Raw genomic sequence first — 14,007 nt, 5'->3', positions numbered from 1 at the left:
GTATTATTACAAAGCTGTTGCTTTTGACTATCTTATGATGGATCCTCTTCTCGGTTTGCAGAGGTACCCTGGATATTAAGTGCTTCTATCTTTCTAGGACCATCCTCATGGCCTTGAATACTTATCTGATTCTTGGTTCCTCTGCCCCCTTGTTTCTTGTTTCCATACTTAAATAAATTGAAAGCAGTGGCCCTTAACCATTGGCCATATTAAGCTTGTTCAGTTCCTGAGTTGTACACCTTTGATTTCCCCTCTCTACAAACTCTACCAACATGTTTAATAACCCCACAAGTAAAGCAAAAATATAGGCAACCTTTTGTATTTAAATTCCACCCAGCTATGTCTACGAACAATATTAACTATTGTACCTTGTGGGATAGGTTTAATGATGTCCATGTACCTTGTGGGATAGGTTTAGTGATGTCCATGTTGACTCTAATCCTGAGAAATTTTCCCCATCCTCGTCTACAGTTAGTACTTCTCCTATCTTGGATCCAATTTTCTCTCCTCCTTTTTAGGTCATTGCTGCTAAAGGTAACCCATGTAATTGAATCCAAAATGGTTCTTGATAGAACTTCACCTCAATAGGGGGAGTGCTTCTGTCAATTGTTTGGATTAAATGTTTATCAAAGGTCCAAGGTTTTCCCTGCATGACACGTTCAATATCTGTCCTTCTTTGAAATTCAACCAAGAACCTATGATTTCCAACTTCACTAAAGCTGATTGATGCCTCAAGGTTCCAAACTTTGGTCAGAGTTGCTTTAAAAGCCACTTTGTTGAAGCTTTTATCCATCAAAATTAGTAGAAGTAAGCAATTCTGAACTCTAACATCTGCTTGTTTGGTTTCTTCTACTATGATTTCCACCTCTCTTCTTTCTCAATATTTGTGAGTTTAAATCCTTCCCAAAGTTTTGTTAATTCCTCTTCCATGCCTTCATTATATGCAACACTCGTCTCCTTCTTTGAGATTCTAGTAAACTTCCTCCACTGCCTCATCCTAAAAAGGAAAGGACCGCACCTTACCCAAATTGGAAACGACTGCGCTAAACTTCTTTTTTATAATCAACTTAACCTTATGGCCATAATACTTGTAAAGTTTTGAATATTAACTCATAACATAAAATAACCTTAGCCATTTTTCTTCCAATATTAAGCCCATAAAATCGATTTATATCACATATTAACCTCAAATCTATCAAACCTAACCTAACATATTAACCATATGTCTTGAACATGCAAATCCGTGATTTACATAACTTCATAATTTCATGCAAGTCCATAATGCTAAAAATTCATAGCCATGACCTAAAATAATTCCTCTTCTTGAAATTTATCATCTCCTTGTAACATGCATATGTAAAGAAAAATAACAAATAAAAAACCTAATTTAATTCCATGGCCTATCATAACCAATATTCACCTTGTAATCACTCAAGAAAAAGGCTCTTTTCCAATGCCAGAATTAGTTGTAAAAAGTACCCATAATCGCCGCAATTACATTTTCCCATCGGTTTTTGCATCAGCGCACATTGGATGCCAAAGTTTCTTTACAACTGCTTTTACCAACGATTCAAAATTATCGTCGCAAATGGATATTATTTCAAGCACCCATTCACTGCCACAAATATCCAAACTAAGTGGTAGAAAAAAGCCACACGAGTATCACCCGTTTCGTTGGGAAAGACATTTACTGACAAAAGTTTTTCCCCACAAATATGAATAAAAATGCCACAAAAAATGTGTTTCTTTTACTGAAATTATTTAGAATCGCCATTTCAGTAACTATACAAGCGCCGCAAGTAAGTTTTTGCCTCTTTTTTGAGTGAAAATAATTATTAGTGCCAATTTAGTAGTGCCGAAAATAGTCTCACATTTTAAAAAACTATTTTCGGCAATTAAAAGTCACCGGAAATAATCCCTTACAAAATAAAAAAAATGCATTAAACATGATATATGAAAAATACATTACCCATTCATATTATAGGTTTCCTATGTTGTTCACGAGATCATTCATAAATTTGGATTTGTGGTCCATATGCATCCATTTGACCTACAGGATATAGTCTTCTACAAAATAAAAATAAAAAATAAAAAAAACCTTTATACCTAAACAAAATAAATGCTATAAAATAAAAATCTAGAACAAAGTGACAAAAATGAAAAAAGACGGTATGTACAAAATTCTTTCTTTTGTGACCCTTCCGTATATTTTACCCTTCCGTATTTTTCCAGCCAGTTCTCCTCGTTGCATATCTCCACTTCTCTTCATTATTGTCCAACCATCCTACTTAGAGCTTGATCTTTGGATTTCTCAATCTGATCTTTCATATTTGAAAGATCACACAGATCGTGCAGAATATGTGTGTGCACAACCATATTGCGAGTCTATTATAGTTTCTACATGGTCCTGATTACAATGCTCTCTATTCCAAAGGAGAGTTCAAAGGAGAAAGCACATCCAAATTAGAGTGTTCTTATTAACAGATCATTTAAACGTATGTAAAGTAAAAAATAAAAGAGAAACCTAAGAGATCCACAAAGATTTTAATTTTTTTCTTAAACCAATAGGCGACAATGAGTAGTGGGAGAATAATTGTCCTGCTTTTAAATTAATATAGGCTACGTACCATCAAATATGTACAACTTCCTGCAAAAACCAAGAACAGTTTCAGGAAAACTCAAGTTATCATTTCTATAACAAGCATTGGTGAAGTGAATAATTGCAGAAAGTGAATTATCAAATAAAAAGTTAACAATTTGCAGCTTAAAAAATGAATTAGCAGTTTAGCAACCAATTCTGGATCCATCTCAAATGTAGATATAGTCTGGAGAAGAATTTTACTTCTGGTTGCTAAGGGACAATGAAGAATACATATTCTCCACCACGATGAGAAAGCATGTGAAAGAAGTCAAAGAGTTAAAGTTAATAGAGATGTCAATAACAAGTAAACAATTTTTTTTAAACTATGATGAGAGTAAATTTGATTATGAAAATCCTTAGTGAATCAAAAAGTTAAATAAGATAGCTGCTTGAAGGAATCTAGATGCAAAAAAATTGAAACTTGTAGATTGATCCAATGCTAGAACAAGTGGAACAAAAATATATCACACCAAAAACTTAAGTACAGATGCATTAGAATGCAGAAATCTAGTTTCATACTAACTGGATTCATATCTCTTCAACAGCATGCATAAAAGACAACCAAAAAAAAAAAAAAAAGGCTTAAAGACTTCTAACCTTCATCACAAGTGAGCATGTGATTTTCAATACAATACTACAATCCATTGGTAAAAACCCTAATCCTCTGTTTTCATGATGATGGCCATATCGAGAGTTTGATTTGGCATGGGCGAAATGATCTGGATCTGCAGAAGAACACGAGGGACCTTGAAGAGAGGGACAATGTGAGAAACAGATAGAGGGTGAGAGAAGGGAGAAATCAAGAAATGGAGAGTGAGAGAAAAGGACAAAGAGAGATAGGGAGAGAGTGAGAGACCGAGGTTAGGTATCATTTTGTGATTTTTATAAAGAGAGAGAGCACAAGATAGAGAGGGAGAGATGAATGTAGAGAGAGAAGAGAGACACTCAACGGCTAAGTGAGGCGATGACGGCAACGACACGGCAGTAGCACAACGTAGGAAGGGGTTTAGTGCACAACGTGATGGAGACAGAGACAAGAATGGAGACAAAACACTGACTATCAGGATGTAGCAGAAAGAAATAGAAGGGTGGAAGTTCAAAATATGTTAGTGGCCATCAAGTTTTACTATAAACACTTAAAAATTGCCACAATGAGTTTTGGCGATAATTCTACCGCCGTAAAATTTGTTGTTATTTTCCTTCCCTTACCAGCAGTTCTATTACGGCAACAAAAAGTCACTGCAAAAATTCAAATTTGTGGCGTTTTTCCCCGTCGCTGAAAAGAAAACATCGTTACAGTATAAATCATTTTTTGTGACTAAGTTTGGAAACTGTTCATAATGAAATAAAAACCAAATTTGCTACGGCAATTTTGATTGCACCGCAATAAAATACTATTAGGAACGATTTTTGTTACAACGAGTATGAAATCGTAACATAAATCGCTAGAATAAGCCTCTTATTTCTTGTAGTGAATCATCGTTTCATGAAGTATTTAAACTCATCATTAAAACCTCATCATAATTTATATTCTTGAAATTAATATCCACATAACACCAAAATATCATAATATCCATATAGAAGTGTCCTCTCTAGTTTTTCTCTCTAGCTTTGCTTGGAGAAAGTAGAGGTGGTGGCGCGTCCCTGTTCTTTTGAAATGCAGATTCTTTATTTTTGTTTTGGTAAAAAGTAGCATTCTTCTGTTGTAGACTACTACAATGGATAATCTGCATAATTTGTGGAGTAATCTTCGTTTGAGTGAGGAAGAGGATGCGGCCATTGTGATTGAGGAAGATGTAGTGTCAGAGGTTAAAAGGAAGGGTGATTGTAGTTTGATTGGTAAAATATGGAATGATAGACAGTTTGGAAAGCAGGTGGTGGAGTCTACTTTGACAAAGATTTGGAGCCTGAGTAAACTTACTGTATTACGGGAGGTTGGGAGAAATATGTTTGTGGTGATCTTTGCAACTCATGCTAACAAGCAAAGGATCGAAGACGGGAGGCCATGGCTCTTTGATGGTTAGTTGTTTGTCGTTAATCCTTTTGATGGTCTCACCCCATTACATGATTTGAAGTTTGATATTGCATCTTTTTGGGTGCAATTCCATAATCTACCTCTATTCGGGATGAATAGGGAGGTTGGTGTAAGATTGGGTAGTTCAATTGGGGAGGTCCAAGGAGTCAATGTTGATGAAGATAATGTAGGGTGGGGAAGTAGTTTACGAGTCAAAATTATGATTGATTTGAAGAAACCTCTTGCTAGAGGCAGGACATATACACTAAATGGTGTCAAAGTCTGGAGTCTAGTGCAGTAGGAAAAGCTCCCACGATTTTGTTTTACTTGTGGTCGAATTATTCATGATAATGCCAAATCAAGACAGATCCCTCACCACAATTTGGTGCATGGCTGCATGCTGATTCCAGATCTAAGAATAGGTGGGAGTCATCTCATGAGAATAGCAAGAAGTTGTTCACGAGTGCTGGGGAGGAGATGGAGCAGAACCTGGTGACGGAGTAGCTGTCTCGGTGGAGAGGAAGAGTAACAGTTCTTTTGTTGATGAGGATATATTGAATTTAGCCACAAGTTCAGCTGCTGTTAGAGAGCATTTAAATATACAAGCCGTTACTAACTGTTATGGTCGGGAGGCTTACATTCCTGTTGATAATGTGGAAGGGCTGGCGCCTAAAGGTTCTGAGGTGGTAACAGTAACTATTGATCGACTACATGTTGGGCTTACTGCAGGGCCATCATCTGGGCTTGCTGCAGGGCCATCATCTGGGCCTGCTACTGGGCCTCTAATTAGGCATGTTGGTGGGCCAAAGATGCATGATCCAATCATTGAAGCCCAACGTACTGAGAGTTCGACTCACAACAATATGTTGTCCAAAAGCAAGGCAGAATTACTAGAAGAACTTGGAAGGATAAAGCAAGACGGCATGCTACTATGGAGGGATCAAAGAAGAAAAGAACTATGGAGGAGATTTCTAGAGGCAAAGCTATTGTTGTTGGCAAAAAGCGAGGTAAAATTTCTGCCCTTTCCATTGATGATGGTGTTTGCCTTAAGAAGAGTAAGCATGAGGGGAGGGACACCAATGTTTTGGTATCGGCAATGGCTGTGCATCAGCCTTGCCAAAATCAATGAGTTTCATAAGTTAGAATTCCTGTGGGCTTAGAAACTCACTGGGTATTCAAACCCTTTCTAACTTAGTCAGAAAGGAAGTTCCCGAGTTTTTGTTTCTTCAAGAGACAAGGCTACATGCTCAAGTAATGGAAAAGTTGAAATTCAGGTTGGTGTTCTATGGTTGCTTAGCAGTTAGTTGTGAAGGCAGGAGTGGTGGGATAGCTCTATAATGGAAGAAGCAGTTTAAAGAAGAAGTACAAAATTTTACTAAATTCTATGTTCATGTAAAGGTTACTGAGGAAGGGGAAAACATTGAGCCATGGTGGTTGCCTGGTTTTTATGGTCAACCAGATGTGAGTAGGAGACACGAATCATGGGCTTCGTTGAGATCTATAAAAGTTCCTGGTGATAAGGGGTGGCTGCTAATGGGAGATTTTAATGAGATTATGAGCAATAACGAAAAGAGAGGGGGAAGAGTAAGATCTAATAGACAGATGAAGGATTTTAGAGATGTTATTGAAGAATGTCACTTACATGATCTGGGTTTTGAAGGTAATCCTTTTACTTGGTGTAACAGAAGAGAAGAGGGGCAAACTATCAGTGAAAGGCGGGATAGGTTCTTGTCAAATTTTAAGTGGCATTCTTTCTACCCAATGGCTACTGTACTGCATGGTATTGTGGCCTATTATGATCATATGCCTATAATCTTTAAGTTGACTGAAGGGGTTCAGAGGCAGTTGGTAAGGAAAAGATTATTTAGATTCGAGGCCATGTGGGTTGAAGCTCCTAATTGCAAATAGATTATTCAAAGGGCATGGAGGGGAGTTGATGGTAGGAGAGAATTCAGAACTGTGATGAAGAAGATACAACATTGTGAAGAGAAGCTTACAGTGTCGAATAAGTCAAGCTTCGGACATGTGCAGAGGAGTCTTAGAAAGGCATAGGAGAAGCTACAATTTGCACACCAGATTGATCCTTTCTCCTAGAACAAATAGCAGTTGCAAGAAGCAAGAAATGAGGTTCAAAAATGGTTACAAAGAAATGAGACCATGTGGAGGCAAAGATCTAAAGCATCATGGCTAGCGGAAGGTGATAAAAATTCAAAGTTTTTCCATCACAAAGCCAATCAAAAAAAGAAAAAGAATTGGATAAAAGGGGTGAATGACTCAAATGGGAGGTGGCAGACTAATGAGGCAAGGGATGAAGTTATTATAGAGTACTTTACTACTCTCTTCAAAGCTGTTGCTATACCTAGAAATATGGATTTTTTTACAAGGATTAACTAGCAGAATAACCCTAGTTATGGTGGAGCAACTTGATTCAAGTTTTACACAAGAGGAAGTGAAAAAAGCTCTTGATGAGATGCACCCTAGAAAGGCACCTGGTCCAGATGGTATGGCTCCAATCTTTTACCAGAAATTTTGGTCTGTTGTGGGTAAGGATATTATGGATGCTGTTCTTCTTGCTCTTAATTCTGGCCATTTCCCTACAATATTAACCACACTTTTATCACTTTAGTCCCAAAGAAAAACAAGCTTGAGCTAGTGTCTGATTATAGGCCAATCAGCATTTGTAATGTTATCTATAAGTTGATTTCAAAGGTTCTAGCAAATAGACTAAAGAGAATACTGTCATCCATCATTTCTCCCTCTCAAACAACATTTGTCCCCGAAAGATTAATAACTGACAATGTGTTAGTTGCTTATGAGGTGGTGCATTTTCTAAGAAGGAAAAGAAGTGGAAGATATGGTTTTATGTCTTTGAAGGTGGATATGAGTAAGGCTTATGACAGAATTGAATGGCTTTTTCTTGAGGAAGTGATGAAGTAGATGGGTTTTAGTGCAAAATGGATGAAATTAGTGATGCTTTGTGTCAAGTTTGTTTCATTTTCAATTCTAGTGAATTGAGTGCCTAAAGGTCTTATTTTCCATTCGGGTGGATTGAGGCAAGGGGATCCTATTTTACCCTACCTTTTTATGCTCTGCCCAAAAAGCCTTATATTTTTGTTGGGTCAGGCTAATACACATCAACAAATTGAAGTAATTCGAGTATGTAGAGGGGCTCCAAAGCTAAACCATTTATTGTTTGCAGATGATAGTGTTCTATTCTATACAGCCAATTTGCAAACCTGTTTAAAACTACAACATAAGCTGGCCATCTATGAGCAAGCATCAAGATAGAAAATAAATTTTGAAAAGACCCCAATAGTGTTTAGTCACAATGTGCCACCAATTATGCAGTTTTGGGGGGTCCAACAATACCAGCAATATGACAAGTGCTTAGGTTTGCCACCTATGTTTGGAAGAGGGAAATATCAAGCTTTCTCAGTTTTGAAGCATAGAGTCTGGTCTAAATTGCAAGGTTGGAAAGAGAAATTCCTGTCTCAAGCAGGGAAAGAAATTATGTTAAAGGCAGTGACCCTTTCAATTCCAACCTACACCATGAGCTATTTTAAGTTACCAAAGTCTCTATGTTCGGAATTAGAGGGAATGATGGCCAACTTTTGGTGGGGATAGAGAAAAGAAGAAAGGAAACCGTGTTGGGTGAGCTAGCATAAAATGTGTAATCCAAAACTTGAGGGAGGGATGGGTTTTAAGAGTTTACAGCTATTCAACAAGGTTCTCCTAGCAAAGCAGGGGTGGTGGATTATGTTTGATGAAACCCCTCTACTCCATAAGGTTTTTAAGGCTAGATACTTCCCTACATCTAGTTTTCAAAATTCTACTTTAGGTGGTTCCCCTTCCTATGTTTGAAGAGGCATTTGGGAAGCAAAAAACAGTTTACTTCAAAGCTGCAGGTGTCGTGTTGGGAATGGTTTGTCAATAAAAATTTGGTTTGATTATTGGCTTCCAAATCATAACTCATACCTGCACTTTCTGATTTAGTATCTCAAAGTGAATATCCAATTGCTTATCTGATGCAGAATGATCAAAGCAGTTGGGATATAGATAAGGTAAGAAGCCTACTACCAGTTCGAGAGGTAACTGGGGTGCTTAGTATCAAAGTACCAATAGAAAATGTGCCAGATACCCTTGTTTGGGAGCATGAAAAAAGTGGAATATATAGTGTGAGAAGTGCATATACTTTTTTCACTAATTTGGAGTAGAACAGATAGGAGGCAAAGAGTTCAAGAGCTACATATCAGAAACTGCCATGGAAGCACCTATGAAACTTCATATAGCTCATATAGTTAAAGTTTTTGCATGAAGGGTATCTAAAAATATTCTTCCTACTCTCAGAAATTTGAATACTTTAAGATTATTGAAGATGCAAATTGTCGTTGGTGTCAAGTAGAAAAGGAAGATGCAAACAATGCACTGGTTTACTGCCCTTTAATTCTTGATAGTTGGCTGTAGTTATTTCCATCTCTCAAAGAATCTACTCATAAGGTGGATTTTTTAGAACTTGTTCATGCTGTTATAAGAAGAAAAGCTGAGGGAGAGTTGGAGAAGTTATTTATGATGGCATGGGGCTTCTGGTATAGGTGCAATCAGTGGATGTATGAGGAACAAGTTTTGACACCAGACCAAGTCCTAGAGCATGCCTTATCATTATATCAAGAGAATAAAGCAGTAGCAGAGGCATTAAAACTTGGACAGAGGTATAGATGCAGTTGGCAACCACCTCCTTCTAGTGTTTTAAAACTCAATGTGGATGGAGCTACCTTTAGTGATCAGTGCAGGTCTTGTATTGGAGTGGTGTTAAGAGATGACAAAGGACATGTATTGTTTGTTGCAAACAAACCAGAAAATGCACTTGCTGATCTAATGGAGATTGAGTTAGTTGCAACGTTAAGAGGTTTGTAGTTGTGCATCCCTTTAGGAATTTCAAAATTACAAGTAGAAACAGATGCTTTGCTTGTTGTTTAGGAGCTGCAAAAAGAAGGTTTCTCCTCAACTTTGTGGGGAAGTTTAGTTCAAGAAATCAAATCTCTACTCAACAGGCATCCAACATGGAATGTGCAACACAAGAGGCGTGAAGCAAATGGAGTAGCTCATGCATTGGCTCGATTTGCATGGAATCTAAATGATATAGTACTTTTGTGGGATTCAGTCCCAAATTGTATTTCCCAAGCTACTTGGGCAGACTTATCTTTGTGATATTTGGTTTGTTTTGATGAATAAAGTGCTATTTGTTATAAAAATATATATATATATCATTTCACCGAAAAGTTTAAATGCTCATAGTTTTTTTTTTATTCAGACAGTTCAACCTAATTTCATTAAACTCTAAAATCGTATTTCTAATTGAATCACACCTACATGCCTGAAACACATTAATCCACCGCATATACCCTAAAACCACATTAACTCTGCAAATTGATCTTGTAGCACTTACAAACTCATAATTTGCCTCCAAGTTAATTCATCTCTCCATTAAAATGGAACTCATATTCAATTATTGGACCCAAGAGATATGCTCAATTAACCTCATACTATATATAACCTGTGTGACCAACCCCAATTCGTGAGCCATGTCTTGAATGCCTTGTTATTGTACACCTTAAAATGTAATCACATGACCAAAAATCCTTAATTTCCACTTGTCCTATTAAACCTACTACATGCTAACCAATATTGTAAGAGAGTGAGAGAGCCATACCATAAATATGGTTGCCCGTTCCATAGTAAAGAGCCTTGCTAGGATCCGTGGTATCAGGGATGCCAGCTGGTTGGCAACAACCCAAAAATAAATTGAAAAATAGGCATGATTTCTCATGAGAAGTGTATGTTTAGAAAAAACTAGAGTAAGTCATTGTGGAATAAGTAAGGGCTGAGTCAAAGAATTAGCATTGATGTACCAGAGGTCTAGACTGGCAAAAGTTCATCCATTAATAATAATAATATCCACAACTCACTTTAACTTTCCAAATAATATTATATAGCACCAATTGTTCATCACTTACGTCTAGGGGTGTAATCGGTCTGATCCGGTCTGGGGGAGGTCAGAGATTGAAAATTTTGGTCCATCATTTTTGCCGAACCGAACTATTAGCTATTGGTCTGGTTGGTTCATGAACTTTTTTTCCTCTTTTTTCTTTGTTTTTTTTTTTGACAAAAACATTAATACAAAAAAATAACTAAATTAGTAAAATTAAAATTAAGTGATCTCTTTAACATTTTATATATGATTAATGAACATTAAATAATTTTATTTCATTGTATATAATTTTTTCCAAAAATATATAAATATATACATTTGGTCGGTCTCAGTCCGGTACGGTCCAAACAAATTACACCTTGAGACCGACCATTAAGACTATCAGTCTAGTTTGGTCCGGACTGAACCATTAGGTTCGGTCGGGTTTTTTTATCTGAACCGATAGTCTTACACCCCTACTTACATCCAAGTACAATAAACCAAACACGGTTTGTCACTTGACTAAAAAGTGCATCTTAATAGATACAAACAATAACTAACGTAGACAGGACTCTACCTCTAAGGCTCAAGTGGGATTAGTAATTCTTCCTCGGGAAACTCCTCTTAGGCTACATTTGCATCAAGGTCTATAGTTCTGATAAATGAAACCATATGTAAGTTAAACATCTATGACAATACCACTAATGAGAGACAATGTAGATGGATATGTATGCACCGTTACATGTACATATTCTATTAACATATATTTTTATATGATGAGAAATCACACTTTGGCAGAAACACATGTATTCATAGTCGTGGCGAGGAATCACCCTCTGAATAAGAAACTATATAAAAGTATGGCTAGTGATTAAGTATATACGCAATGTAACAGCTCACCAGAAATTTAGTGGATAGATTTCTTTAGATGTTAGGAACATTGTTAAATCCTCGAAAGATTTCATGAATCAAGTGATTGCTTATGATTTAGTTTGTGTGTTAGTATAGTTAGTTTCTTACCCACCATGGTGACAAACGTGTCTTCTTATTTATTTGAGGGACTTAGGAGTATGAGATTGAGAAATAAATTGCACCATTATTCTCAGATGATTATTTTGAATTTTACGGGGCAATGTTACAGTTCACATTTTCTGAGTGAATAGTACCTGAGAGTACCTTTTGATTTAACCAAGACACTTAGGAGTCAAATTTTGTTAAATGACTTGCACCACTAGACTCGTATGAATTTTAGAATTCTGTAGTGCAATATTATTTTTTGCAATTTTTTCAGGTAAAATGTAACACCTGAGATAGTGGCATGTGGAACCTGATTAAGACGATTGCCAAATCACTATGGGATGGTCCAAAATAGCCTTGAGGAGTATTTATTATACACTTGGCAAGTTCCTTGGTGAATAGTATAGGACACTTGGCACTAGGAGGAACCATGAGATGGGAATGTGAGGGAATTGAAGACAAATCAAGCCATGTGATCATTCCACCTAAGCCAAACACTATTCCATCTAGCCAATTGTAATAGCCCATAGTTTTGTGACTTTTGTCCACTATTTTTGGCTACGAAACCCCCCGTAAATAGGTTACACAGCCCCTCATGTCAGCCCTCTCTCTCTTTAAAGGAAACCCCATTCATTTCCTTCACCATTTGGTCATTTTTCATTCTCTTGTTCAGAGAGAACTCAAGTGAGAGCTACAGACAATTTTCCTTGCAATTTTCGCATTGCATTTTCCAGCCCTTTTAAAGTCGATTCTCACTCAACTTGTTCATATATTTTGTTTCAATTTTTTTTTTTTTTTTTGAAAGGAAAAACCTGTAACTTGTATTCATGTAATTGCTGAGTTACACAATATATCAAACTTTACACACTTAAGAATCTTTGATGGATAATCTTCCATCCATACCCTCTCTTCTTGCATACTTAATGCAACTTTAGCAAGACTATGTGCCACATTATTACAACATCTATTAACATGCACCACATACCAGCCTCTCCTCTTCCTCAAAACATCTTTAAGGTCTTCAACCACCTGTCCGTGCCTCTCCCAGCACTCCTCAGGGCTATTCACAGCATTTACAACAGCTAAAGCATCACCTTCAAATTGAACCTTTCTGAAATTTAGTTCAGCACACAATTTCATGGCCCTCCATAGTGCATAGATCTCAGCTACCATTGCATCTTGCACCTTTGTTCTAGGACAGCAGAGAGAAGCAAGTACTTCCCCACTACTATCTCGGATCACCACCCCAATTCCACTTCTGTCCTCCTTGGTTTTCCATGCTGCATCCCAATTAACCTTCAATATGTCACCCATAGGTGGTTTCCAATGAATAGCCTTGTTGTTTATAGGAACACTACTGTCTATTTTACTGGTCTGCTTCACTTGAGCCAACTGAAAGTCTGTCAAGCATTGAACAGCCTGGTTAAATACTTCATTTGGCCCTACAAGCTTATTATCAAACACCATGCCATTCCTTCTCAGCCATATCCTCCTCATCACCACAGCCATAACTTCCAATTGTTCTCGAGACAGCTTTAGAAACCAGTCTGACCAGAGTTCAAACATATCCCTTTCCCCACTCGACCACTTTTGCACTGGACTCCTCTCACAAGCCCATACATCACTTGCCCCCTGCAACTCCATAAGGCATGGCAGACAGTTTCATTTTCATTCAAACAAACTGGACAGGTAGCTTCCTTCACAACAGACCTCTTCATTAGATTCATCTTTGTTGGCAGACAGTTCAGCATAGTCTTCCAAACAAAGACTTTGACTACCCCTGGTATGTTTAATAGCCACACCTTCCTCCATACCTCCCCTGACTTGTTAGATATCTCCCCTCTCTCCCTTCTTTTTCAATTGATTTCCACATGATATGCACTTCTAACTATGTACATGCCATTTTTTGAATATGCCCATATCTGCTTGTCTGGTAGCCCCGAGAGACTAATAGGTAATTTGCATATTATTTCTGCTTCCTCTTCATTCAACACTTCTTTCACTAGCTCTACATTCCATTCTTTTTTCTCAGCTGAAATTAGTTGTTCGACCTTTGCCTCAGCATGCAAAATACTGATGGGGGATTGAATTTTAAATGTAACAGCCCTTGGAACCCATTTATCCTTCCATATCTTAATACTCCTTCCATCTCCTACTCTCCAAACCAATCCTTCCCTCAACAATTCCCTTGCACTCCATAGACTTCTCCAAATAACTGAGGGTCTGAACCCTAAGGGGGCATGCAACAAATCAGTATGTCTGAAATATTTCTCTTTAAGCATCACTGCTACCATAGATTGAGGTTTCATCATTATTCTCCAACTTTGTTTTGCAAGAAGAGCTTGATTAAATGCTTCAAGCTCTCTG

General features: G+C 37.3%; 1 protein-coding gene across 1 annotated transcript; it reads right to left on the bottom strand.

Annotated features, from left to right (window-relative positions):
• Nucleotides 1–12,465: 12,465 nt before the first annotated feature.
• LOC122316561 lies at nt 12,466–13,452 on the bottom strand. The gene is made up of 2 exons (XM_043133222.1): nt 13,351–13,452; nt 12,466–13,272 (listed from the first exon to the last, which is right to left on the bottom strand). Exons 1-2 carry the CDS (start codon nt 13,450–13,452, stop codon nt 12,466–12,468), a joined length of 909 nt encoding a protein of 302 aa, XP_042989156.1.
• Between the last annotated feature and the right edge of the window lie 555 nt (nt 13,453–14,007).

Source organism: Carya illinoinensis, chromosome 1 (genome assembly GCF_018687715.1).
Source record: "Carya illinoinensis cultivar Pawnee chromosome 1, C.illinoinensisPawnee_v1, whole genome shotgun sequence".
NCBI lineage: Eukaryota > Viridiplantae > Streptophyta > Magnoliopsida > Fagales > Juglandaceae > Carya > Carya illinoinensis.
Note: the sequence above shows the minus strand (reverse complement) of the source record. Positions and strands in the feature narration are given on the sequence as shown.